Genomic DNA, 26283 nt, shown 5'->3' on the forward strand with positions numbered 1-26283 from the left:
ACCATTACATCATGATTTCACCGCGTCTGCACGCGCGTAGGGTCTTTTACAGGTGTAACACAATCTGACACCGCATGTGTTGAATTACGTTGCAGGGAGGGAGCGCCACAGGACAAATAAACATCTCACCTCATCATACTTTATTTCATCGTATCTCATCGCCTGTCACTTCATCCCACCTCGTCTCGACCCTTAGATTTTGGGCGTGTCAAGCGACGATCCATCTATGCGCCACTTCATCGTCTCAACTCAAAGTCACCGAATTCACTCAACTCAACAATGTCCACGTTCAAAAGTGTATCGCATACAATGTATCAGAGGTAATATCAAGACACACACGATATATGCATACAAATGAGATCCAATTCAGAATTATCGTCCACCATCGTATGCTCCGTTAGGAACGCCATCCAATTGTAGAAGCCTTCGCTTCTGGCCAAGAAAAAATAATAGTTAAAGAAAGACAATGAAGTAACAGTAATAAAAGAAGATATTGTCGAATTAAACACCAGGAGGAGTGAAGCCAGGAAGCTTGGGCCAGTCACCAAGACGGCCTGGATCACCACCGATGCGGACCCAAATGGCGTGCGATGGGGTAGGTCCATCAAGCACAAACATCTGGTACCAAGAAGGAGGACTGACAAAGGCATTGGGAGGTGCAGTCACGCTGCAAGTGTTGCCAGAGCAAGAGAACTCAGGGAACAAGGTACGTTGACCCATGCTCACACCGTGAGTGGCACCAACAGAAGCCATGAGGGACACGCGAAGGTTGGAAGCACCCTCCTCAAGATCAGAGGTGAGAGTAAAAGTGTAGCTCTCACCATAAACCCAATCACGGTCCGAGATGGTAAAGTTGGGCTGAGTAGCACCGGACAGGAGGTAGTCGGGCCAGAAGTACTCGATGCGCTTCTCTTGAGGATGCTTGCCCTGATCCTGAGGGTCAGAGCCAGAAACGAGAATCTTTCCGTCGCTGAGGAGGACAGCTTCCGAGTGGTACATGCGTGCGATGGTGGTGTTGGCAAGGACGGTCATGCGCTGGCCGAGAGGCTCCTCGGGGTCGTACATGACTGCGTTCAAGTTGGCATTGTCAGCAAGACCGAAACCACCGCGACCGACTTGGGCTCCACCAAGGATGAGGTAGCGGCCATCAGGGAGGGCGACCATGTTGGGCATGACACGCTTGGAAGGCTGTGACTGTTAGTATGTGACATTAAACAAGTGACGGGATGATGATCACTTACCATACGCTCGATGGTCCACTCAGCACCCTCGACATCAGGCGCCATCAAGACACAATTGTCGAGAGCTTCATTACCAGGCTCATGAGTAGTACCACCACAGATAAGAACCTCGACGGGATCACTGTAAGGAGCCTTGTGAGGTAGGACCATCATAGTACCCTGAAGAGGATAGTTGCGACCAGTCAATGGGTTATCGACTTGACCAGGCATGTCAGGCAGCTTCTTGATAGACTGGAAGTCGGTCTGAGAAAGAAGACGAGACTCATTAAATTGAGTAAAGAAAATGTTACCAGAAGGCAAGATAGCCATGTGTGGATAAGAGTTGGTTCGACCAATATTCTCAGCGCGCTCAAGGTAGTCGAGATAAGTCGACTCTGTCACACCAGCAGGGTGAGGAAGGACTTCAGCGGTGGGAACAATGGGAGCATCAGAACCGGACTCTCCACCCATAGCAAGAATGGAACCGTTGGAAAGAACAAGGGCAGTGGGATACCAGCGAGGATCAAAGAGTCGCAGCTGCGAGTAATCCTCTTCCCAGACGTTAGTGCCATTGTCAACACCCTGGGGAGAATCAGGAGTGAAGAAGCGAATGCCATAGACTGACTCGGCAGACCAGCCACCAATGTTGATGATACGACCAGCCTTGTCAGGGAGAGTGAAGGAAGCAGAGCAAAAGACATCAGTCTTGAGAGCCAGTTCACGATAGATGTTGGTGGTGTAGTCAAACTCGAAAGAGCCCTCAGTGTCGTCATCAGAAGTACCGTGCTTCTCGACGAAAACAACCTTGTCGTTGATGCCGACAGAGCTGATAAGGGGAATGACGGGAGAAGTGGAAAAGTGGTCGTATCGTCCAGCCTTGGGACCAGATGCGTAGTGAAAGGTGTTGAGAGATTCACCAGTCCACTCATAGTAGTTGATGTGGTTTCCAGCACCACACGTGGTGTTGCGATCACCAGGACAGGCCATGCTGCAGAAACTGTCGTCCTTCCAGACATCACCCCTGGCCTCGACAGCTTTGAGATCACCGCAGACACATTGGCGACCGTACTCGACACCACCAGCGGAGTAACCGAACTTCTGGCAGCGCAAGAGACAGGTCTCGATGGTCATGTTGCTGGTAGCATAGTTGCCGGCGTCCTCATAGAGCCACTCAAGAAGGTAGGGGTTGTTGTTATCAAAGACGCAGCCCTTGTACTCCCAATCACCAGGAAGGTCATCTTCCTTGGCAACAGGGATGGGGTAGATCTCAAAGTCTCCATCGGAGTAGAGCGACAGACGACTGCCAGCACCGCACATCTGGCTGCTGTCGCCCGCGCAGGGCATGTTGCAGTCGGACTCCTTGACCTTGGAAGCAGCATTGTTAAGAGCATTGCCACAGAAGCACTCCTCTGCATACTCCACACCGGCAATCTTGAAGCCGTCCGCGATGCAAGTGGCGATGCACTTCTGGGGAGTCATGTCCTTTGAAGTTCCGGCTGCTTGCAAGGCACGGCCCGGCGGATCAGTGTAGCAGCCTGCATAAGACCAGGTTCCAGGCAGGTCAGTGGCGACGGGAGCAGTAGTTCCGGAAGCAGAGGCAGTAGCGGAAACGGTCTCAGTGGGGGATCCTGAAGGAACAGAAGATCCACTAGCTGAAGCCTTGCCAAAGACAGTCAACCTGTCGCCAGCGCCGCAAGGCTGCTCATCATCGCCAGTGCATGGCATGTTACAATCAGATTCATCTGTCTTTGTAGTGGGCCTTTTGCTGCCGCAGACTAGTCACAAAATCGCAGGTCAGTCACAAAATCGATCAATATTTACAGACACACTGCATACATATCCTAAAAAAAGAGGGTTTACTTACAACACTCCTTGGAGTATTCCATGCCTGCGAATGCATAACCGAGACCGACGCAATGAGCGACGCAGGTCTCAGCTGTGAGGCCAGTTTCATCATAGTGAACAGGACCGTCGAGAGCGCGCTTGGACGTGCTATCAATGAAGCAGCCCAAGTAGCTCCAGCCCTCGTGTGGCGATTCAGGTGCTGTTAGATCCCTGCGGAAGATAGCACTCGCAGAAGTCAAGGGAAGGGACGCTGCGGCGAGCGCGGCAAAACGAAGCACCAGCATGATGGCTGAATGCTGTACGAGGTGACAGAAGCAGAAGAGGGGCGTGGAAGACAAACAAAAAACGAAGGACTTGGATAAAAGCAAAGGAAACGAGTGTATCAAGGGGTGGGATATTGTGAAGCGGGATGCGATGTGCAGAAGGCCTGGAACTCTGTTGTGAACGAAGGAATGAATCCCCATGCAATGCAGAAACTCAGAAGGAGAAATTGACATGGTGGTTGGATAAACCAGTACATATATGACTTGTCCTCATACCCGAGGATAGGAAAGTTTCTCACCTTTTTCGCGCCCACATCCCTCTGCCCTTTGATTCCGCCCCTTTCCTATACATTAGCTGTTCAATAGTCTAAGAGTCAGCCCATTATCCCCATCCCTAATACAATTAAGATTCTTACTATTGTGCACGCGGAACGGTGAATAGTGCTTGTGATTATGCAGGTCAACGGGCGCGTGGACACAGTAGAGTAGTAGAATATCTTACGCCTAGAGCCTTGTGATCAGAAAAAGCAGCTTGAGAGGATAGCTTGCCGGTGGATCAGGCCAGTATTACTGCATATTGGATCCATTTTGGCCCAAAGGGTTGAGACAACCAGGTATGTCTTGGCAAAAGGTCTTCAATAAATTGCTGACCGGCGCCAATTCGGCTCAGCCTTGTGATGGGGTTTGTGCTGTAGGCCGACATTTTGGGGTTCTACTTGGGCGAGAGGAAGGGTTCACGGTAAGCCTGAGGTGTTGCAACTTGATCGACAGGGTCAGGGCTGGGATCTCAGCGGGTATCCAGGCTGGCAGCCAAGAAGGCTGCTAATCTCTCGATCTGTACGAGAGTGGGTGGAGTCATGGACCATCACCTGAACCCCTGAACCTTCGTCTGTGGAGAGCAGTTGAGGAACGAGTTGGGCCAATTGACATGTCCGAGACTTTCTATCTTAGGGCCAGTCTAAAACGTTGGCTCATCTATAGAGTTATCCACGATAAGGTTGAAACCAAACTAGGCAAACGTCTTTCTTAACCACTATCCACCAGGCAAATTGGAATTGGGTCTAAGAGGAACGGACTGTATCACAATATCATTTCTCTTGGACGAAGGTTCAGGGGACTCGGACATAGCGTTCCTCTACCGTAATTGGGCGGGTAAAAGATATGTACTGCACAGATAACTGCTGCACCTTGAACCAATCACCCCTGCTCGATTTGGCAGTTCGGAAGGAAAACATGGTGTTGGCCCGGTTGGCCAAAAGAAAATAACCGAGGGAAGTGGATGCCACCAAGAACCCCTGGCCTGGTATAAATGTAACCCACACCGAGGGAGACTGAATGTGAGAGAATCATGAACCAAGAAAAAAACACGAGCCTTGGCTGCAGGCAAAAGTTCTCCTATCTAGACAGGGGACACTGCATCTGCATCAAAAGATATTTTATCAGGTTTACAGGTTACGAGCGCTTAGCCAGGATCTTATCATGGCAGTTTCGGAATGTAACCAGTTGAGGCTTCGCTTGGCAGAATACCAAGACTGGTATGTTGAGTGTGTTGGCCGTACAATTGGAAGCTCCCGGATAATTAATGCTTTGCCAACGCACAAGTCCTTGGTCTTTATGCTATATGCATCGAGGGTCTATACTAGCTAAGGTACAACACAGTAGCCTGGATAAAAATACACACAATCCACATTATACGTGCAAATCACCCGTCTTGTGTCTTTCTCTGACTAGAAATTCCATCGACGATCTGTGACAATTCACCATTTAATTCCCTGTATTATTCCCTGTAGTGAGATATGCGACTGTAAGCAATCTTGGCCGTTAGAGAAATCATGACTGCATGTAAAAAGTGCAATGGTAACTGTCAGCATAGACTGCAAGGTCCGCACGAGCAAATCTGGAATAAATTCCGAAGTCTGACACAAGATCGGGAAGAGATGAACAAAGATTACAAGTGACAGCATGAAAGATACAGAGATAAACAATGTTCCGCCAATGACGTTGTATTCGTTCATGTTGGTGAGAATTTAGTCCCAAACGATGTATCTCCATGTAAGCTTAGAGGTGCAACACCACGTGGGGGGATAAATGCGAAAAAACGAAAAAAAAAGTAAGACTATCAAAATATTATATCGATATCATTCTGTGTATTACTCATTCCCACACCAAGACCCAGAAAAAAACCCAAACCCGAGAAAAACTAATCTTGCATGATGCTTCAACCAGATCTGATGGTTCCACCACATTTACCCTCCTGCCACATCTTGACAGACTTCACAACCATGCCACGATCCTTGATAGGACCCCAGGTGGGAAGCCAGGTAGAGTTGGCCTTCCAAAAGTCTCGCATAGGGGTCTCACTGCTATCAGCCCAGGGCTTGTCGCCAATCGCGTCGCTGTAAGCAAAATAGATTAGCATGCATTCGTCAATGTAAGATCGCAGCGGGGAAAAGTGGATGGCAGATTGTGCTCGTGGAGAAAAATAGTGGGAATAAACTTACGGAAACCAACCGTTAGTACCGCCGACTGCAACGTTGAGGATGAGATAGAATGATTCGTCAAAAGGTGTGTTTTTACGACCTGTGCTGCTCCAAGGGTCCACGGGGATGGAACCGTTGATGGGCTGGTTGGCGAATTCTCCATATGTCCAGAGATTCTTGTTCTTGGTAAAATCAAAGAATTGAACTTGCTGTAAAGAAGTCAGTGATTGTTATTGGGAAGTGTCATAAAAAGACTTACTCGGAGACGGCCATCTAGCCAGGTAAAGAGATACTTCTCACTCCACTCCAAACCATAAGTGTGGAATTTCTCAGAGTATAGGACTCGCTTTCCTCCCCACTCGCCATAAGCTCTCCTCCATCGATCATTCTCCGTAGCAGTTCCCCAGTGAAGCGCCGACGACACAAGGTTGTTACCCATGGGGTACTTCCTTGCATCGTTACCACGGCTCTCAGCAATATCAATCTCACCAGACTTGGGCCACTCGCCGTAGACCTCATCCTGGGGCATCATCCAGATAGCAGGCCAGAGCCAGTCACCTTTGGGCATACGCGCCACGACCTCAACGCGCCCGTACCTGATGGTCTTCTTGCCCTTTGTGTTTAGGCGTGCTGACCGCACAGGGTTGATGATTTGACCAAGCGTGTCATTGCTGCGGGATGCACAGGGCCAACGGTCGTTGTTCTTCTTAATGCTCTTGGCTGTGCACTTTCCCCAGGTGCGACTGTTGGTGGTCATGTTGACAGTGAAGCCATTGAGGAGTTGATTCCCGGTGATGGAAGTGCTCTCAGTTGTCGCTGTAGGGACGATGTGAAGACCCTCTGCGTCAACATAAGAGTTGGCTGGATCATTGGTAGTCCAGTCAAAGGCACCAGTACTGATAATTGTCAGTGATATGATAGGAAGAATGGGAGAAAACATACCCGAAGCCGTTCATTTGAACTTCATGGTTCCAGTTATTGAGGTTCTGGAAATGGTCGTCCATGACCAAGCAGTACTAAATCAGTCAGTTCAAGGTCGTGAGAAACATCACGAGCTTCACTTACATCGTGTTTGGGGACTTTTGTCTCTGTCCAGCAGAGGTATCCGCCGATACCTAGGCATTGCTATTAGAATTTCGATTGAGGCGAAAACGATGAGTGAACTTACCAAGACCGAGAAGGATACATGTGTAGAAAATGGTGCTGTCCCAATTCCATTCTTTCTTCTTAGTCTCTAGCCATGGCTTCTCAAACTCGCCATGAAGACGACTACTTCTGAAGCGCCGACGAACGGTAGGTACTGTAGAAGTTAGTGGGGAATATACTGAGAGAAAAACAGCAATGTTGGGAATATACCATCAAACGAAGAAGTATTGCGAGTCTGTCCTAATTGTCGTGATGTCACAGACTCAGCAGCAGGCGTCGCAACAGCGGGTGTCGCAAAGGGATTGGTATCAGTGTTATCAACACCAGGTGTATCGAAAGGATTGCGCTGTGAAGAAGCGTCCTCCGCCACAGCGGCAGAGGTGGCAGTCCTTGAACCTTCCATGACCAAAGTGGAGATATGCCAATGTTTGGGGACTGACAAACAAAGGACCAGGGAGGGGGAATGGGGGAAGAGGGGGAAAGTAACTGTAACCAGCGAACGAATTTATCCAAGGACGTCTTGCTTCAAGAATGCATTCGGCTTTTTTTCCTCGGAGGTTCAAGTTGGCTGTCCAGCTGAAAGAATACCAAGACTCGCTTCAAAGCACAGAAACTCGATACGAACAAGAGGACAGGGGTTAAAGAAGAAGAGATGATGGGTCTTGAGGTCTCGACCTTGACCAACAAAGACTTGAGCTTTATCGCCTACGTGCCGATGAGGTGATTATGCAAGATATCAATATAATGATAAAGAAAGAAAGCTAGAAAATAAAAAGTGTTGAGATGTAGAGTAATCTCGTCTCACGCCAGCAACCAATATTTCCATATCAACGAGCAAACAAACATGAGGTTCGGCCAGTCCATAGTCTAGATCCTAGGCACATGTCGAGATAAACAAAAAAATACGCTTAACCTAATCGACAAAAAAAATGTGTCAGCGTCAGCGGCGAGAGGGAATTAAAAAAAAAAAGAAACGAAGCTAGGAGAAAAGAATAAGCCACAAAATTGTGTCAAATGTCGCGATTGGTTTAGCACCGAAATAAGGCTCTACGGGCCGTGTCCTGGTGGGATAAAAAAGAACCCCCGGTTTGACCGAGAGACACAAAGACAAAGAGTTCTTCTCTCTCTGTACAACAAGTATTACTGCGTATTTCCAATGCAGGTTTCACATGCGATGCAACAACAGAATCATGCCGCTAGCAATCAAAGAGGAAGTTCTATCGCTGTACAACAAAGAATACCCCTGGCCCTTGTACAACCGCCAAGAGATGTGATGTCTTTTCTCTGTTGACCAGGATCCAGGGGTACAGGGGGACGTTATCTTGGACCAGGACACCCTTCGCTAGCGGATGACGGGCCGTCCACTACACTATCCCATAAAGATACTGGCTCGACGTTATCTTTTTTCTACAGTAACTTCTTTCTGTGTCCCTTCCCGCGCTACTGTAGCCTCTTGGGATAATATTCCCGTGTTGAACTTGTTTTTTTTTATGTTGTTCTTGTATGAAACGTATTACATGCATTTGATCGCATTTCTCCCATTCGCCCATTGGATCTTGTACGGTATCATATCTCGATGGCTAGTGATATCCTCTTGTCCTTGATCTAATATTAGCCCGGCATCGTTTAGCGACTCGGAGAAAAAGAAGAGAGAGAGAGATTAATTGTCAAAAAACGCCGCATGAGTACATGGCGCTTTCTGCAAGCTATCTCGTAAAATTCAAAAAACAGACCTTGATCAACCCACTTCTGCCACTTTGACCTCGCTCTGTTGCCTCATTTTAAACGAACTGCCGATGGTGTTTTGACCACGCACGTTTCTTTTGTTTCCCCTATCGCTCCGCTACCTACGCTAAAGAAACAGACCCTCTCATCTATCTTTTCTGACGAGGCGTTGTCTGGTTGGCCTCTTTTTCTTCTTCTTCTTCTGCCAAATCCACTTTGTGCCGCACAGCCTTACTTACTGTTTGATTCAACAAGATTGTTTCGTGATTTGCTCAATCTAGTTCGTCTTTAGCCACCCCAGTCCATGATCCCCACTGGGCAAAAGGTTCTAGCTTAGTTCAAGCCAGGTCAATGTCTCGGGGAAAATGGCGGGGACATTACGAAACTTTAACACCCAACGCTTGGAGGGGCAAAAAAAGGAAAAGGTTGGATTCTAAATTGCAGTTGGTTAACCAGTCAACTCAATTCACAAGGCTGGTCTTGAACAACGTACAACTGTTACTGTACCGTAACTGTAACTCTAAAACGGAGACCACCAAAAAGCCATCAATCCCGGTGGCGGGTACATTATCCAAGTTGTTCTGGTTACAGGTACGGTACGTGCCGGGTTGACATGTTATTGCTACTCTTCCAGAGAGAAATGACTTGGCATCAGCTCGCTAAAGGTGACATGGGCGCCAAATCAAGCATGTATTACTCGGTTCCCCGTAGACCAGCCAGACCAGGTACAGTACACAGGGGCAGGGAAGGAGGGGCAAGGGGAGACGATAGAACACGTTTTTCTCGTGCATTCAGTTACTGCAGCAAAGTGAACAGGGATTCGCTTTCTTCTGATTGTGATTGTTGGCGTTACGTGTTGGAAGGGTCTGATCTTACCTGGCCTGGTCTGGCTGGACCCTAAACTGAGCCTGAGTCTGAATCTCACCGAGAAAACGAGAGATATGCATGCCCAGAAAATGATATCCCCCCGTTCCCAACAAAGAGATAGATGCGAAGGCGAAACCACAGGCAGCCATCACCGCCGCCCACGTTTTCTTCCACTCTGGCCTGACGCTTACATACTGTACGGGATCCGCACAGGTAATCAATCCTCAATATCCGAGTCCGTGGTCGATTTCAGACTCCATCTCAGCTCAGATCGGCGGTTCAGCTCAAGCTCGCCACGCCGTTGGTATCTTTGTCTAGTGTTGTTTTGTCGTCCTGCTTCTGTACTGTAGAATCTCACTCTGACACGGATAAGGCGTGTGGGCAAAAAACAAAGACATTCATAACTTGCTTGACCCGCGGTTATCATACTCTCTGCCTTACACACATCAACTTGTTGTGTTGACTCCCTCCTCCTCTTGGCTTCCTTCTTGAAGGGACCTTCCCTCCTCTTCCTTCACCTTTTCTCCCTCGTCCCCATTTTCCACACCCTTCCCCCCTCACCCTGGTCCTGTCGTTTTTTCTGCCGTGGGCAGATCTTCACCTTCGTTTTGATCCTCTGACTTCTTGGACCCAACCATTCGTTATTCCGCAGCTGCGTGTGACCTGAAGCCATCTCGTGTCTTCACCTCCACGTGAGCCCAGCCATGACTTCAGAGAAGCCTGCCTCTCGTTTTGTCGAGACGGGTGTGCTCCAGCCGCCCAGTCCAACCATGGACTCTGCCACGCTCAAGAGGCTTGAAGCTGGTGATCATGGGCCTCCTTCTCCTGCTACTCAGATCCCTTCGTTCATGCAGCAGCAGAAAGCTCCAGATGCGAATGCGAGGAGAGGGCCACTCACGAGATCTTCGCACAGCTCTTACTCCGGTACGCCAGCTGCTATGCAGATTCCCGATGCCACGGCTGCGGATCTACCAGTTGTAAGTAAAACCTTTTCTCTTTGACGAGCATGAACTGTGTTTCATGTTTGGGATCCAACATCGTTATTACCCTTTCCTTCACCGCCCTTGCTTGCACTTGACCCAATGTGATGGGTAACTTGTTGGTCCACATCTGCCTGCAGCTTGACGATCATCAAACATGATATGCACTCACCCAGGTCAAAAATAACAAACACTGACAATACCAGGTCGCCAAGTATATTGCTCGTCGGGCAACTCTACTAGGCTGGTTTGATGAACCTGCCGCTGCTGCCATCACCAGTGGCTGGTCATCAACATGTATTGCGCTCAAGAAGCCTGATGGCTCTTTTATCTACAATCCAGATGACCCAAGCCCAGATCTGGCAGCAGCCATCGGCCGCATCAATGAGACTGCTATTGTCTCAATGTCTTCTGAGGTGACCAACGCAGTTCTTGATACTGTCAAGCCTGACCAGGTGTGCCTTGTCAACGAAGACACTGGTGCTCGCATTCCCATCGTTGCAAGCCTGAACGATATTCATGATACCCTTGTGCACCTGACTAGTTCATGCATCGTTGTCCAAGAGCGATGTGTACTGATTTGGTCACACGAAGCGAGAAATGTTCTCAATGTCGCACACAATGTTGAGAAGCAGATGCTGGGTTTTGTAAGTTAGTTCTTCAAAAATCGAACTTTCATTCATCTAACTTGATTGCAGATCGTTGGCCCCAACATGCCCCAAGGTCTGCTGGCTCAGACTGAGGAGCATTCTGTTGAGAACTATCACACACCCGTTCGCGGTGCGATTGATGAGAACAACGAGGTCTATCAAGCTGCCATAAAAGTCGAGGAGGGCGGTGATGATGACGACGGTGATATTGAGGGTAAAGCGCCCAAGCGCCCTACTCTGCATGTTCATTCTGTCAGAATCGGTATTGTCATGATCTTGGTTATTCTGACCCAGAGCGTGGGAATTTCGAGAGTAAGTTTCATCATGGCTGTAAAATACTCTAATTGTTACTAATCCGACTTAGCTCATCCGGCAATGGTCTTGGGATGGCGATTACAAGCGTTTTGCGTTGGCTGCTGTCGTTCCTCCTCTAATGGTTCTATCGCTGGTAAGTGACTTCCGAATCAATCGAGAGACGACAGCCTTCTCACAATAGCACAGTTCTTCTTCATCGTTGTTGTCAGTAGTGTCTTTCAGCTTATCCTCCCAGCTGGAATGTGTTTGAAGAACTCAAAGTTCCACTCTGGTAAGTGCACTGTTTCTGTTGGTGACGCCTTTGAGATGTCGTACTGATCACGTTCAACAGCCATCAAACCCAACCCCAAGCGATACAAGGACTACCAACTTCCACACATCACCGTCCAAATGCCTGTCTACAAGGAAGGTCTTCGAGGGTGAGTTTGTAACCACTACTTTGTCTTGACCTTTGTTAACGTTCTGCAGTGTCATTGTCCCGACCATGGTCTCAGTCATGGCTGCCATCCAGCATTATGAGAACCAAGGTGGTACAGCTTCCGTCTACATCAACGATGACGGTATGCAGTGTATCCAACCCGAACTCGCTGCTGCGCGTAAGCAATACTATCGCGAGAACGGCATTGGTTACTGCGCACGTCTTCCTAACAAGAAGAGCCCCAAGGGCAAGGGAGGCTTCTCTTTGTTCAAGCGCTCTCCCCCTGTGGACCCTGAGGTTGACAACCAGGATGAAAGCTCTATGTCTCCTCAAGGTCGCGCCAACGCCCTTGGCTTCGTGAGGAAGGGAAAGTTCAAGAAGGCTAGTAACATGAATTACTGCCTTGCTTTTTCCAACCGGGTCGAAGACGAGATGCTGAGACTCACTGAGCTTGAGTGTCAGAACCGTGGCTGCAACCACGAGGATTTGTCTGCCGAGGACGACGATCGTCTCTACGACCAGGCTCTGCAGAACATGGTTGATGCTGACGAGGGCAAGACCTGGGCTGAGGGTAACATCCGTATGGGTGAGATTATTCTCCTTATCGACTGCGACACACGTGTCCCCATCGACAGTCTTCTCTATGGCGCTCTCGAGATGTACGAGAGTCCCGAGGTCGCTATTCTACAACACGGATCAGGCGTCATGCAAGTCGCCCACAACATCTTCGAGAACGGCATCACCTACTTCACCAACGTCATCTACACCGCTATCAAGTACGGTGTTGGTACCGGTGATGTCGCCCCCTTTGTCGGTCACAACGCGTTCCTTCGCTGGAAGGCTGTCCAGAGCGTTGCGTTTGTTGATCCATCAGACAAGGTCACCAAATGGTGGTCTGATGCCCACGTCTCTGAGGATTTCGATATCAGTCTGAGAGTTCAGATGGCTGGTATGGTTTGCCGATTGGCTACCTACCACAACGGTGGTTTCCAAGAGGGTGTTTCTCTGACCATCTACGACGAGCTGAACCGATGGGAGAAGTACGCCTACGGATGCAACGAGCTTGTGTTTCATCCTTTCTACCAGTGGATCTACAAGGGTCCTGTCACCAGGCTCTTCCTCCGATTCCTCTGGAGCAACATGCCGGTTTCCAGCAAGGTTTCCATCATTGCCTACATCTTCACTTGTAAGTTTCCATCCGATCTTATGTTTGTGTCTCAGCCTAACGATTACAGATTATGCCATTGCTGCTGGTCTTCTCCTCACCATGATCAACTATGTCATCGTCGGTCTCTTTTTCTACGACCTTGACCAGTTTTACATGCCCTCATGGGGTATATGGGTCTCTCTTCTGGTTGTATTCAACGGTATCGGAACAGTTGCAACCAGCATGAGCCGTCACCGTCTCAAGGAGAAGTCGTTCTTCCTGGCTGTCCTCGAAGCAGCCAAATGGCTTCCCTTCCTCCTCCTCTTCTTTGGTGGTATCAGCATCAACTGTGCCAAGGCTCTTCTCTGCCACGCCTTCTCCGTCAACATTGAATGGGCGTCGACGTCAAAAGAGTTGGGCCCTACAGGTATCTACATCGGTCTCAACAAGATGATGCACCGATTTAAGTACACATTCCTTATTTGCATCGCTCTCTCCGGTGGCATGGTGTACATGGCCACCGGAGCGCCCTGGGGCTGGACTATTGCTCCCGGTGAGTTTTCGTCTGGTACATTTGCTATTGTGCCGTTGGCTGTCCAGATTGGTTGCGCCTTTTGCTTGCCGCTCTTCCTCGGCTTGACTTGATCATGAAAAAAGAGGAAAACGAAAAGGACAAAAAAAACTGAAAAGGAACAAATTTACCGAGACCTGGAATACGGGATTATAACGAAATATTAGATAAACGAAAATGTCAGTATAATACATATCATGAAAGGGAAAAGGATATATATTTGGTCAATATAGAATGGAACTGGCCTAGCTGCTCTCACCTGGGCCTGGATTTAATACAAATGCAAATTTTTGAAACACATTCGTGTGCAATGGCCTTTGTGAGGTTGGTAGTGCTTCTGAACCTGGTGTTTTATCGAGACGCTGTGTTGAAGGCCTTGGTCAAAGACTTAGTCTCGTTTAATATAACACGTACCCCTCTGTTTGAGATGCTGTAACTGAGGGTTAATTTATCTGATTATACCCATGCTGTAGAAAGAAATACGTAGAATTGAAGCATTCGAACAAGCTGTATGAAATGAGCTTTGATGTCTGAGAGTTTTGGACAAAATGTCCCTGACATCTATGTGATATTCTTTAGGTTTGCCATCTAAGCATATTATGCCCAAAAGGCCCCATCACGAGGATATGCATTGATGTAAGAGCTAATCCAGGAGAGACATTGCTTATGTCTCACCAAGATCTTACTATTGAAGGAGTATCGCATTGACACAATATTTTCCGCACTGATATCGGAAGCACGGGAACCTCTGATAATTGCTAAGTTTCTCATTAGGCTATTTCCTCGAAGGATCCTGATACTCAAAGGCTAGTGATGAGGCACGGTAATTATAGCGATGTTGACGATATATAGGAGAGTAGCGTTAATCCCTGCTGAGGAATCCATTTGTTTGTTTACTGCCAATCGCCACACGCTAAAATATGGGCTCACCTCAGCGCTAAACCATGCTAGGGATAAAACCCGTCGGGTATTTCAGTCAGAGGATCAACATAGGCTAATCCAACATTTAACAAAGACAAAAGACACTCTTTTTACATTCCAATCTTATACTTCTTCTCCCTTTTGTACTGATCATCAAACGAATATTACAATATGGGGTTCAAGGTTATAGTTGTAGGCGCTGGGCCAGTTGGTCTGGTGCTTGCACACGCGTTGCAAGTCTCTGGAATCGACTACGTGCTTATTGAGCAGAGGCGACAAGTTCCCCCTGAGCCAGCTTATGGTGTGTTCATATGGCCTCAGATCATGCGCATCTTTCACCAGCTCGGTCTTCTTGATGCCATCTCGTCCGTTAGCCAATCCATGATGAGGGCTATCCATAGATCAATAGATGGCAAGGTTCTTCACGAGGAGGAAGGTTTTCAGAAGCTTGGAGTCATGTAAGTTGAGAACTTCATACTTGGCAATTCAGTAATGTGCTGACAGGAAACAGGTTCGGATATCCCATGACGTTGTTCAGTCGCTTGGACTTTGCTTTGACATTGTTGAACGCCCTTGAAAACAAAGAGGAACGCGTCAAAACAAATAAGCGACTCAGCAAAATAACACAAGACAAAACAGGTGTCAAAGTCGAGTTCGCTGACGGTACTTTCGAAGAAGGATCAATCGTCATTGGTGCCGATGGCGTCTGGAGCAGTGTCAGAGATCAGATGGTAGCCCAAGCACCAAAGGGACTCTTCGATGATACCGTGAATCCCTTCGAGGCAACCCATGCCGGTGTCTTTGCCAAAGCAGCTCTCGACCCACGCCTTGAGCCGGGTAGCAACATTAACGTTTATCAAAAAGATTCTCATGTGCAAGTTTTCACCAACAGAAATGAGGCTATGATTATTGTCTATCATCGTATCCCGGCTGAGAGGAAGAGGACGTACTTTGGACAGAATGACGCTGAAGACGCTGCTAAGCCTTGGTTGGATGTCTATGTCGCTGATGGTTTGACCTTTGGAGACCTCTGGAGGAAGAAGACAGCTGGCGGAACAGCAAACTATGACGAGGGTGTGCTGCCGTTCTGGCACTGGGGAAGAATGGTACTAGTGGGAGATGCAGCTCACAAGGTGTGTTTTACTCCAGCAATCTGGGAAGTGATATACTAAAATTCAGCAGATGAACCCCATCAGAGGTGCAGGAGCATGCTGCGGTATCGAAGACTCCATCGCACTAGTAAACTCTCTCAAACGAATCCTACGCTCCAACCCAGACCCAAAATTGTTTGAACTCGGTCAAGCATTCGTCGCCTACCAGCACGAGCGTGAAGCCGCTGCGAAGATGTGGATGGAGGTTTCTCGAATGAACCTTGAGTTGTGTATCGGACCTCACCAGCCGGCACTGAGGACAGCGAGCATTGCTGATTCAAAGGCCCTGCCACTGGTTGCTGATGGACCGGTATTGAATGACGTACCGTTCCCTGAGGAGATGAGTGGGTTTATTCCTTGGGCGAGAAAGGCGAGGGGGAAGAAAAGAGATGAAGAGGTCAAAGCGAAGCTATGAATGTGTTTGTGCGTACGTAATGTTTTAGACAAAGACTACAAGAGACTTGGAGGTTATTTAGATCGAGCAGATGTCCAAACAGCAACCTACCCAGTTTAATCTTTACTTTTATCATTTTTTGGTTACCCACCTGTCACAGAATGTGATATTATTTCTAGACCGTGGGAGTACCCGATACTGATAATAGCCCAATGTAGAAACGGGCCAAAGCATTGATTTAAGAATGCATGAAACTATATAATAGCAGCTACAGGTACTTTGTAAGCTGCCATATATCGTCCACAGTCTCCAGCCCCCAACATTCATAGCTCACGACTTCAGCGTCATGCATTCCAACGCTCTTGCATCCATTATTAAACTTCTCCTTCAGCTTAACGTCGCTCAGAGGATTTGAACGACTGCCAACTGCATGCTCTACATGTTTCGTGAACACTTGTTCATTTTGAAGAACAACACTGACCCGTGCCGAGTCTGGTGCAATGCTTGTATCCATCTTTGCTATAATGCGATCGCGAATGGCAATGATGGTGGGATCGAGTATAACATTGTCTTCGTACTCTGACGGTGTGGCTCTGCCGAGGAGAAGGCCACATGCACCGCCATGACAGGATCAACACAATTGGTGCAACTCTCCAGGCTTACTCGTACTCGCTGCCGCAGCTCATCATCGGTCGACTGGTTTCTGGATACGGTTTCGGACACATTACGGCTACGGCTCCTAACTGGCAGGCCGAATGTTCAGGCGCTGCTCATAGGGGTGCGGCGGTGATGCTTCAAGGGTTGTTTATCTCTCCCGGCTTGGTCATCGGAGGCTGGACTAATCTGGGAATGTCTTTCCATCACGGCTGCTTAACCTTCCCTTCTTACCCACTCTCATCCCGCGGAACTCGAATTTCTATGAGATCATCCACTCCACGGGACAGATTTGCATCCTGTCGAAACGCCTACATGATCAGCAGACGTAAATTTCCTTCTCTCTACTTTCGTTACATGCTAACTTTGTCGCCGGCTTGGTCATGGTGTACTGCTTCTGCCTCGACCCGTCAATCTTCAGTCCCAAGTTCAGTAGAAGCGTGCGAGCGTGCAGCACAATGCTGTACATCATCTCAGAGCGATGGCCGAGAGCAGTACAGGCCCGCAAGACATTCGATCGTCTTGTCGCTGCTACGATAGAATGTGACGCAGAACCAACCAACCACTGGGCCGTTGAGATCTGAAGATAACTTGCCCATGTCACAGGACGGCCTTCAGCCTGGCTTTGGGGCGGCCGAGTCTGGTTCTCCGCAGGTGTGGAGTGACTTTGAGACAATACTCGGGGATTACCAGATCGATGTGGGAACTTGCATACATGATAGTATTTCTGATATGATAGGTACATTTCAACCATTGGGTTATTTACAGTGAGTTGATATAACTCTAATAACTTTATTTTAATTACAAAGAACTGGGAACAAGTATCATGTCACCAGGTGCAACAATTTGATGTTGAAAAAGGCTAAAGAGTTGCTTAAAGTATGTCTCAGAGTTTTCTGGAATTGAGAAGTGATAAACACTTTCCTAAACGGTTACTACTTACCAGGTTGGCTATTCAGTGGTACTTATAAATACGAAGAATATACTCTCGGCTGTATATGCACCTTCCCATTATTGCATTGCTTTCATCACATTAAATGTCAGTGCTAAATGCCAATGTTTAATACGGATGAACGCCTTCCATAGATTGCCCATTGATTGGTCTGATAAGTTCAACAACAGAAGTGGTCAAAGAATAAACTTTTCATCTGATTACAAACCAAGCGATTGACTTTACCTTCTGCAAGTAAATAGTAAAAGATTTTCAATTTAAACTTCAGTCAAGAAGTTGCCAAGAGACATGAGACGTATGATCCCAACCGGTAAGCAACGCCCCGTCGCCAAAACGTCTTTCTTGAACCTAAAGAGTATGTTGCCGCTTATTTTGACCACATTTAGAAACTCTCAAGAAATGCAGATGGTTTGTGATAACTTCAATCACACAAAACCTGGAACAAGTATCATCTCATCAGGTGTGACACCATTGGCATTGACACGTGGGGAGGATGGACAGGGGTCCTCCCAACGGCGGATCCGTAGTCAGTTTCATCTTGATATCAACGAGTCATTCTTTGTACCACAAGCAGAGTAGATAAAGCACTTTGAGACATGACAATCACACTAAAGCTGCATGAAAATATAACTTTATTGACACTTGCTAACCTCCCATCGTTGTAACCATCGATCTCTATTTTGAGTCCCCGCGTCGGACCGACACGGCAGATCGTCGTCTTCAAGACCATTTCCAGGATCTTGCCCTGTCCCCTACAAAAACACGAAAAGCCCTCTTTGGAACCGTGCAGGGATAATCTTGGGACGACAAGTTTCAGGACAACAGTGAAGCGCTATGCACATTCCTCTTACAGATATGATTGTTGATAGATAAGACCAGATCCCCGGTGTTTAAAGTTCACCCTGAAGCCCTGCCAAGCCGGCTACTGCCAGGAACTGGTTTCTGTCATTGGAGCAACATCTCGCCCGATTACGTCTAGGTAATTTCTTTAGAGTTAACTGCCGACTATCACTACTGAAGAAGATGAACTGTGGATTACATGACTGACTGCCGATACAGCGATTGTCTGGCCTTATATAACATCAAACGTCATCGTCAATTTATTTACAACTCAACGAGCAAGCCTCTTCCTTCTTTTACCTTCGCTGCTAGTCACCGTCTTTCTTTTCACCAGTATCATATTCATTCTTTCGTTGCAGCGCAACCATGTCTCTCTTTAAAGCAGTGTTGACTACACTGTCAGTTTCCACCATTGTTTCTGCCGTCCCGTTGCTCGAGCGTCAGGAGAATGTTACCGATCCTGCTCCCGCCGCCCCCGATGTCGACTGTGCACCCAACTCTGCTACTGGCCTAAAGGCCGAGTGCTGGAAAGCTTGTGAGTGGAAAGGAAAACATGATGGGATTTTGGCTGACATGGACTAGTGGATATGGACAAGTACATCAACGATTGGGTTGCCGAAAATGGTGATGCGGCCAACTGTGAGGCGCTCGGCTTTGCTCAATGTTTCCTCCAGGCCAATGTAAGTCGAGGAACTGATATAGATTTGGCATGGCTAATCCATTTTGCAGGGTTTCACTGGCCTCACTTGCAACCTGATCACAAGTGACACCTGCCCACCTTTCAACACCAAGAGCGTCGAGAAGTACGAGTCTAACCAGCAATTCTATGTATGATACGCTTTCACCCGATCCAATTCCCTTGCTGACCAAAGCCAGGCTCTCTGGAACATTTACACAGTCTATCAATTCTTTAACCAGTACTCTCAAGCTCTCAGCAACGGCGCATCCCTTGCTGGCCAAACAGTTGATGCTATCGTCGCCAAGGTTGCTCCTCCCGTCGAAGCCAACACCCCCCAGAGCGAAGTCTTCAGTATCCTTTCTTCCACCCTTGGAGTTGTTTCCATCTTTACTGGCCTTATCCCTGGCGACGCAGGTCTTGGTGTCGGTCTAATCAGGGGTGGTCTCTCTGCTGCATTGGACCTGGCTGGCAAGCTCGGCAAGCCTCTGAGTATCACTCAAAAAGCAAATGATCGCTTTATCCAGCTCGGTGCCATTGGTTCATCGCTGGCCAAGCTTGTTGAGTCTTACCAACAGAACCTTCTTGACAGTGTCAAGGTGATTCAGGGTGACCACCAACTGTTCCTGGCCGCTTGCGGAGAAGGTGGCTTCTCTCAGCGAGTCACTACTTCGCTTACCATCCAAGCCAGCACTCTTTACCGACAGCTTCAACTCTTCATCCTCTCAAGTGCCCTCAAGGCCAACGGTATCGTCTCTTCTCGAAGCACCGGCGTCATTGCTATGGACGTCGCCAGAGACACTGGTGAGATCTCATGCGATGGTCTTGGTGCTGCTGGTACCTGCAACCAATGGTTCGTCGATGAAGAAGCCAAGAACACCTATGCCTTCCACAACCCCAACGACTGGGAAAATACCCATATTGATCTTATGGTGTCTATCATTGACGAGGGATGGGCAGACATGGCTGAAGTCTTCAAGATTGAGGACTGTGCTGGCAAGACTCCCGAGTTTGACCCGGCTACTCTCGGCATGACCTGTCTTGTAAGTTGACACTGCTTCCGAGATGTTTGATTATGGCTAACATGATTCACAGGCTACTCACGGCTTCTGCGAGTGGGACTACTCGGGCGCCACTCCCTCAACTACTCGCGGACAATTTACAAACTGTGACAATGACAGCAAATGGGGTTCACTTTGCGGCAGCTTCCAAGAGGGAAAGCTTGGTAAGTTTCACCATGATATGAATTCTGTCATTAAAATGTGACTAACAATATCCCAATAGTTCCTGAATCTTACCTCGGTCCTCTCTTGTCCAACAGCGCCTTCTTCTGCAAGAGACGCTAAGATCAAATTACCATTAGAAGACCCCGGTTATCCACTTGTGCCTTGGACTGACGGGTTTGAAGATTAGTATGGAGGGGGTAGAGGAATGAGCCTGTATATGTATTTTGTTTTCGAATTTAATGTCTCATTGAATTATGTTTGACACCAACCATGCCATCTGGCGTCTTTGCATTACACTGTGTTTAGCCCCAACTCTTTCGTTTTGATTGCCCCATTCCAATCGACCTGTTGTTCGCTGCTTATCCGATAATTTGTAGGATCGGTTCGACATGAGTTACCCACTGAAGGATCTAGACTTGGCTGACTGGTTCTCTAAAACGATTCATGATTCGTCCGAATACGCGCAATTGAAGCCATCAGATTGGCGAATTATCGAATCAAAGCACTAAGTTCATGATACAGTCAGCCTACTTGCTACTTCAAGTTAGATCCCGAGGGGCAACAAACTTGGTATAAAACCTATGTTTACCCATACAAATTCTGGTGCAGCATCTCATCAATATATTTGATTTCTGCTTATCAATTGTTAAAATGACGCAAAACAAACCTGTTATTGTCATCATCCCTGGCGGCTTTTGCAGTCCAGATATTTACCAAGATGCTGCCAATATTCTTCGAGAGGACGGCTTCACAACAAAGGTCACCAAGTTAACAACCACTGGAAACGTACTGTTGGAGAACACCACAGACGATGAATACAAAGCCCTGGCTAGTAAAAGTATGCTCGACGACGTCAAAGAGATCCGTGACAGTATCACCAAAGAACTTGATGAGGGTTCTGAAGTCGTTCTCTTTGGCCACAGCTATGGAAGTCTCCCTGGCCTTCTCTCTATTGAGGGTCATACCCTGGAGGAACGCAAGGCGAAAGGACTTGCAGGAGGGATCAAGGGTTATGCGGCTGTCGCTGGATTCGCGTTTGCTGTGCGCGAGAGGAACATTTATGGGACTACAGAACAAGGGCCCGTGATGCCTAATCATTCACATGAGGTAAGTTGAAAAACCACAAACAGAGACCCGGCTAAAATTGTGGACGAAAAAGGAGGGTGGCCTTGTGCATCTTCATGATACGTTTAAGTCTTCCTTTTTCAGTGATCTACCATCAAACGAACAAGAAGAAGCCTGGAAGAAGGTCCTGAGCAGCCAAAGCCGCAAGAGCTTCGATCATCTGGCAGACTTTATCAACGCGGATGTCAGGATCCCCACGACATATGTCAAGTGTGAGAAAGACGAGGTTCTCCCTCCGGCGTATCAAGACAATTTTATCCAGGCAGGGGGGTTTAGTAAAGTGGAAAGTCTGCCTTCTGGTCATTTTCCATTTCTAAGCAAACCGAAAGAGACGGCGGAGCTTTTTGAACGGATTGCTATGGCATAACTGTTTGGGGTCCAATACCTTAGTACCGAAGATCTCATGCACGTCTTGATGTTACGTACATGAAGTAGACACTGGGTATCCGTTGATAGTCCTGTAATAACCGACTCTGACGATATATTCGTCGTCCAATCTGTGTGTGCAATGCTGTGGAATTAGGTTCACCTCTGTTCATCTCATAATGTTAAATCCGTCCGAGTCCATTGTTAACGATCTCGTTTACAGTCCATTTGGCTATACGAGGACCCACAGAATTTATTCTGACGTCGTGGTACTATAAATAGTCACATTTAACAAAACTAGAGGTGCTGTCGGGGGTTATTTGTTTCAGAGCCCATGACAGCGCTTCTTAAGCGAGACCCTCGTGTAAATATCTCCGAGTCGGATGCCAACACACACTACGGATACGGATTGTAAGGGTTACAGATATCCCAGTTCGAGATCTAATACATATCATCCGTGGTAGCAGAATTGAAGAGCCTAATTAGAGACAACTATGTTGATATAGATAGAGATGATGCTAAAGTAGTCTTGACAGATATCAGTACTGTACATATTGCCCACCTATTGATCTCCATCCAAGCACCTGCTAGCATATTTAGAGCCGCCCCTGATGGTTGTAACCGAGCCTCTAATAATGTACCGGCACATTGCAACGGGCGGACACTCAATTTAGTCATAGCTTATGCAAATCCCGGAGCCAAAAAGATTAGAACAGACATTTGGGCCCGACGCTCGGTGAATTCAGTTTCGAACAGCCCTGTATGTCGATTTTTCCACTTGGGCGAAGTATACTACTTCGTCCGTAGCTAGGCGATCAGCATGAACTAGACCTCGTGTTTAACATGCCAGGTCATTCATATTTAGGTAGTAGAGATATAAAAGTATAAATGGTACGCATTCGAATTCTTTGAAGTTTCCATCGTTACACAAGCTCAGTCTTTTACTCTCGTTTCTTTCTTTCGCTTTATACATCACTCATTTTTTGTATTGAACTCTGAAACTATTTTCAACATGCGTTTCCTCTCGTTTACTCTCCCGGCCCTCGCTGCTGCGGCCGCGGTTCCCAAGTCCTGCGAGAACCCAACAAAGCGTGTTGAATGGAGAAAGCTTGATCAGTCCACCCGCCAGCAATACGTCGACGCAGTTCTGTGCCTCACGACAAAGCCTTCGAGACTCGGCCTGAACCACACTCTCTACGACGATTTCCCCTATGTACACTCCCATCTTGACAAGCAGAGTACGCCCCTACGGTTTATCCATTCTTTTCTAAAGCGCCAGCACTAAAATTATAACCTTCAGTCCACGCCGTTGCCTCTTTTCTGCCTTGGCACAGATACTTTGTCCACGTCTACGAGGGTGCACTGAAAGAATGTGGCTATGAAGGAGTCATGCCGTAAGTCTTAGCATCAGAACTACTCTACAATAGCATCGACTAATCATCAATATCTAGCTACTGGGACTGGTCCCTCGATAGCGATGATGTCCCCAAGTCTAAGATCTGGGACGCAAAGACTGGATTCGGCGGGAACGGTAGCCCAGACAGAACCGAATCGATCAACAACGGAAGAGATGTTAGGAAGTGTCTTGACGATGGGCCGTTCAAGAACCTTCATCCCGAGTATCTCGGTACTAAGAGGGACCCTCATTGTTTGTCACGCAACTGGAATGACGGAAGCAGCAATATCGGAGACATGTTCTCTGACGCTTACACACCTGAGGCTGTTAAGAAGGTCCAAACTGTTGACAACCACGACGAATATCGCCACACTCTGGAGGGCGGTCCTCACGGTGCTATCCACAGCTCTATTGGCGGTGACATGGTTCCCAACACTTCACCTGGTGGTAAGACAATACCTAAAGCCCTTTTTAAAATTGTAAGTTGTCAGCTAACGATCTAGACCCCATCTTTTTCCTTCACCACACCCAGATCGATCGTCTGTGGTCGCTCTGGCAGCAGGAGGATCCCAAGATTCGCCTCACTGAATTTGCGGGTGACAAGACCCAGGATAAGTTTGATGGAACTAAGCCACCCCGCGCATCTCTTGATGACACCCTTCTTATGATGGATTTGGCCGATGACCTGAAGGTCAAGGACTTGATGACCACTGAGAGCTCACTACTCTGCTACAGGTACTAGGTTGCCTGACCCTGTTGTGTTTACAAGAGGGAGCTTCATCACAGGGTGAACAGCGGACCTGCTGACAGTTATTTAGAGTTTCAATGGACCATTGGCTTTAGGTTTTCCCCTGGGGTTTTGCCCAGTTTTCCCTATTCAGCCCGTGGCCTCACTCCATTAGCTTAGCAATGAATATGTCTTTTTAGAAGCGAATTGTTTTATATCAACTGCGATCTAGTCGCATAAAACAGGTCTAGATTGAGGAAGTAACTGAGATTTTGCTCATCTTTCTCACGGCTCACACTCTTTCTAGAGCTTTGATACAACCCTACTATCCTTGACAATGACATTCTTACTGTCACCGACAGAGTTACCCTGCAGCTTGCGTCTCAGAATCTTACCAGCTGGGCTTTTCGGTATGGCAGAGACAATCTCAATTTCCTCAAGCCACTTGTGTCGTGTTGTTGCCTTCTTGACGTTTTCGAAAATCTCCTTTGCTGCTTCAACTGGTCTCGAGGAATGCGAAGAATTAAGCACCACAAACGCCTTCGGCCGCTCACCAGCGAACTCATCAGGAATACCGCAAACAGCGACATCGTCAACCTGAGGCTGGCCTTGGAGGAGGTTCTCGAGTTCTGCTGGTGCAACTGCAATTCCTTTGACTTTGATCATTTCCTTCAGTCTGTCGGTGATGGACAGAAAACCTTCCTCATCGATATACCCTATGTCACCAGTGTGCAAGAACCCATCTTTGTCAAAGGTATCCCGAGTTGCTTTGGGGTTGTCAAGATAACCCATAGCCATCTGTGGCCCACGAGCCCAAATTTCACCTGGTTTGTTGGCCTCACAGTCCTTGCCAGTTTCAATGTCTACAATCCGAAGTTCTGTGGATCCTACCAGCGTACCCACCTTGTCAGCATACTTGTAAGCATACTTTCCAAGTGGATGGGCGACAATACAAGAACATGACTCAGTCATGCCATATCCCTGCCTGAATCCTGTACCAGGAAAGGCTTTCTCAAGCAGAGTTAGAATTTCTCGCGACAAAGGCGCTGCTCCTGACGAAAAGCGTTCAACATGAGACAAGTCATACTTTGCCACTAGCTTGGATTCGCGGACTAGTCGAATGATGATGGGTGGGACAAGCAGAAGCTCCTTGATCTTATTCTCCGATGCAGTCTGTAGTAGCGTATCTAGCGTGAACTTGCCCAAGACGTAGACATTGGCGTTGAGGTAGATTGGGAAATGCAGTTGATGCACGATGCCAGTGATGTGATAGAATGGCAAAGCTGCCAGGACTTTGTTATGACCAGGGGGCGTGAGGTCTGCCACTTGAAGGCATTGCGCGATAATGTTGGCGTGTGATATCATGACCGCTTTCGGAAGACCAGTAGTACCGCTGCTGAAGCAAAGAAATGTGCAAACGTCGGCATTCGTTTTGTCCTCGGGAATTTGAAATGAGGGCACTTCTGCAACACCATTTGCCGTCTCCAGAAGCGTCTGTATGCTTGTACTGTCCTTGCTGGAACCCTCTAATAGCAGCACGTTGCTTTTAGGGATCCCAACTTTGGCAGCTGCAGCATGAGCTTTATCAATATTGTCGACAGTAGCAAACATAATCTTCGACTTGCTGGTCTTGAGACTGTAAGCAAGCTCGTCAACGGTATAGTCTGGCGACACCCCGCAAGCTACACCACCGACACGAATAGTAGCAAGAGTAGCAACGGGCCACCAAATGGAGTTCCTGCCGTAGACAATCACCGTGTCGTTATGTTTCAGCCCATACCGAGCAACAAGGATTGAAGACAACGATGTTGCATAATCTTTCAGCAACCCGTAGCTAATATGCTTCTTGGTGATGGCATCGGTAAACCCTGGGGCATCGTTACCATACGCGAATGTCTTGGACTTGAAGATCCATGACCACAATGTCTGGTTTGGCGAAACTGCGAGTAGATGTTAGTTAAAGCTATACAAGTTTCGACACTAGTAAGTCCTTACAAGAGATGTTTCGGTTCTCGGACTGGTAAATCATCATGTCAATTGATGTTCAGAAAGATGCCAACTGATGCTGCAAGAGAGAAACAAAGCTGATGCGGGGTGCAGTTTAAGTATCATGCAACGGGTAGAAGCCAATTGTCACCCCGCAATATCAGCGGAGGAGATCCTTGTCGTGGGCATCGGCTCGTCGTCCCGCCGTGTAAATCAAGTTTAGCGTTGGTGGTTTAGTTTCC

At 47.8% G+C, this 26283-nt stretch overlaps 8 protein-coding genes across 8 annotated transcripts; 5 read left to right on the forward strand and 3 right to left on the reverse strand.

The window, feature by feature from the left end:
* Positions 1-320: 320 nt before the first annotated feature.
* On the reverse strand, positions 321-3349 carry EDB82DRAFT_569751 (glyoxal oxidase N-terminus-domain-containing protein; the record flags this gene model as incomplete). Its single annotated transcript, XM_025725512.2, has 3 exons — positions 321-1188; positions 1242-2995; positions 3085-3349. The coding sequence occupies 3 exons, from the start codon at positions 3347-3349 to the stop codon at positions 502-504; spliced, it is 2706 nt and encodes a 901-aa protein (XP_025594103.1). The 3' UTR covers positions 321-501.
* Positions 3350-5438: 2089 nt separating this feature from the next.
* On the reverse strand, positions 5439-7778 carry EDB82DRAFT_453328 (concanavalin A-like lectin/glucanase domain-containing protein). Its single transcript, XM_025725513.2, has 7 exons — positions 7165-7778; positions 6977-7108; positions 6874-6923; positions 6751-6824; positions 6068-6704; positions 5830-6017; positions 5439-5724 (listed from the first exon to the last, which is right to left on the reverse strand). Exons 1-7 carry the CDS (start codon positions 7355-7357, stop codon positions 5547-5549), a joined length of 1452 nt encoding a protein of 483 aa, XP_025594104.1. The 5' UTR covers positions 7358-7778; the 3' UTR covers positions 5439-5546.
* A 2472-nt stretch (positions 7779-10250) lies between these two features.
* Positions 10251-13909, forward strand: EDB82DRAFT_469112 (glycosyl transferase family group 2-domain-containing protein; the record flags this gene model as incomplete). The annotated part of the gene is made up of 8 exons (XM_025725514.2): positions 10251-10523; positions 10733-11173; positions 11225-11488; positions 11541-11624; positions 11678-11762; positions 11823-11910; positions 11960-13095; positions 13145-13909. The coding sequence occupies 8 exons, from the start codon at positions 10251-10253 to the stop codon at positions 13699-13701; spliced, it is 2928 nt and encodes a 975-aa protein (XP_025594105.1). The 3' UTR covers positions 13702-13909.
* Positions 13910-14626: 717 nt separating this feature from the next.
* On the forward strand, positions 14627-16200 carry EDB82DRAFT_542110 (uncharacterized protein). Its single transcript, XM_025725515.2, has 3 exons — positions 14627-15006; positions 15060-15681; positions 15731-16200. Exons 1-3 carry the CDS (start codon positions 14720-14722, stop codon positions 16112-16114), a joined length of 1293 nt encoding a protein of 430 aa, XP_025594106.1. The 5' UTR covers positions 14627-14719; the 3' UTR covers positions 16115-16200.
* Positions 16201-18517: 2317 nt separating this feature from the next.
* EDB82DRAFT_469115 (uncharacterized protein) lies at positions 18518-20662 on the forward strand. Its single transcript, XM_025725518.2, has 7 exons — positions 18518-18678; positions 18759-19074; positions 19122-19219; positions 19269-19367; positions 19416-20258; positions 20311-20440; positions 20500-20662. The coding sequence occupies exons 2-7, from the start codon at positions 18906-18908 to the stop codon at positions 20559-20561; spliced, it is 1401 nt and encodes a 466-aa protein (XP_025594109.1). The 5' UTR covers positions 18518-18678; positions 18759-18905; the 3' UTR covers positions 20562-20662.
* Positions 20663-21035: 373 nt separating this feature from the next.
* EDB82DRAFT_517909 (Alpha/beta hydrolase fold-1) lies at positions 21036-22091 on the forward strand. Its single transcript, XM_025725519.2, has 2 exons — positions 21036-21548; positions 21601-22091. The coding sequence occupies exons 1-2, from the start codon at positions 21093-21095 to the stop codon at positions 21931-21933; spliced, it is 789 nt and encodes a 262-aa protein (XP_025594110.1). The 5' UTR covers positions 21036-21092; the 3' UTR covers positions 21934-22091.
* Positions 22092-22944: 853 nt separating this feature from the next.
* On the forward strand, positions 22945-24254 carry EDB82DRAFT_562883 (uncharacterized protein; the record flags this gene model as incomplete). Its single annotated transcript, XM_065609770.1, has 4 exons — positions 22945-23170; positions 23233-23326; positions 23384-23775; positions 23832-24254. The coding sequence occupies 4 exons, from the start codon at positions 22945-22947 to the stop codon at positions 24068-24070; spliced, it is 951 nt and encodes a 316-aa protein (XP_065463569.1). The 3' UTR covers positions 24071-24254.
* On the reverse strand, positions 23950-26175 carry EDB82DRAFT_469118 (uncharacterized protein). The gene is made up of 2 exons (XM_025725521.2): positions 26051-26175; positions 23950-25995 (listed from the first exon to the last, which is right to left on the reverse strand). Exons 1-2 carry the CDS (start codon positions 26085-26087, stop codon positions 24359-24361), a joined length of 1674 nt encoding a protein of 557 aa, XP_025594112.2. The 5' UTR covers positions 26088-26175; the 3' UTR covers positions 23950-24358.
* Between the last annotated feature and the right edge of the window lie 108 nt (positions 26176-26283).

This window comes from Fusarium venenatum (assembly GCF_020744135.1).
Source record: "Fusarium venenatum strain MPI-CAGE-CH-0201 chromosome Unknown EDB82scaffold_4, whole genome shotgun sequence".
Taxonomy (NCBI): Eukaryota; Fungi; Ascomycota; class Sordariomycetes; order Hypocreales; family Nectriaceae; genus Fusarium; species Fusarium venenatum.

Excerpts from the sequence above, each read along its gene's own strand:
- EDB82DRAFT_469118 (XM_025725521.2), bottom strand. The coding sequence starts at position 26,087 with ATGATGATTTACCAGTCCGAGAACCGAAACATCTCTT. Across the intron at positions 25,996-26,050 it reads CGAGAACCGAAACATCTCTT|TTTCGCCAAACCAGACATTG; the intron begins GTAAGGACTTAC and ends ATCTACTCGCAG.
- EDB82DRAFT_517909 (XM_025725519.2), top strand. The coding sequence starts at position 21,093 with ATGACGCAAAACAAACCTGTTATTGTCATCATCCCTGGCGGCTTTTGC. Across the intron at positions 21,549-21,600 it reads TGCCTAATCATTCACATGAG|GAGGGTGGCCTTGTGCATCT; the intron begins GTAAGTTGAAAA and ends TGGACGAAAAAG.
- EDB82DRAFT_469115 (XM_025725518.2), top strand. The coding sequence starts at position 18,906 with ATGTCTCTCTTTAAAGCAGTGTTGACTACACTGTCAGTTTCCACCATT. Across the intron at positions 19,075-19,121 it reads GGCCGAGTGCTGGAAAGCTT|TGGATATGGACAAGTACATC; the intron begins GTGAGTGGAAAG and ends GACATGGACTAG. Across the intron at positions 19,368-19,415 it reads AGTCTAACCAGCAATTCTAT|GCTCTCTGGAACATTTACAC; the intron begins GTATGATACGCT and ends GACCAAAGCCAG.
- EDB82DRAFT_542110 (XM_025725515.2), top strand. The coding sequence starts at position 14,720 with ATGGGGTTCAAGGTTATAGTTGTAGGCGCTGGGCCAGTTGGTCTGGTG. Across the intron at positions 15,007-15,059 it reads TTTCAGAAGCTTGGAGTCAT|GTTCGGATATCCCATGACGT; the intron begins GTAAGTTGAGAA and ends GACAGGAAACAG. Across the intron at positions 15,682-15,730 it reads TGGGAGATGCAGCTCACAAG|ATGAACCCCATCAGAGGTGC; the intron begins GTGTGTTTTACT and ends AAAATTCAGCAG.
- EDB82DRAFT_453328 (XM_025725513.2), bottom strand. The coding sequence starts at position 7,357 with ATGGAAGGTTCAAGGACTGCCACCTCTGCCGCTGTGGCGGAGGACGCT. Across the intron at positions 7,109-7,164 it reads CAATACTTCTTCGTTTGATG|TACCTACCGTTCGTCGGCGC; the intron begins GTATATTCCCAA and ends TAACTTCTACAG. Across the intron at positions 6,018-6,067 it reads GGCTAGATGGCCGTCTCCGA|CAAGTTCAATTCTTTGATTT; the intron begins GTAAGTCTTTTT and ends ACTTCTTTACAG.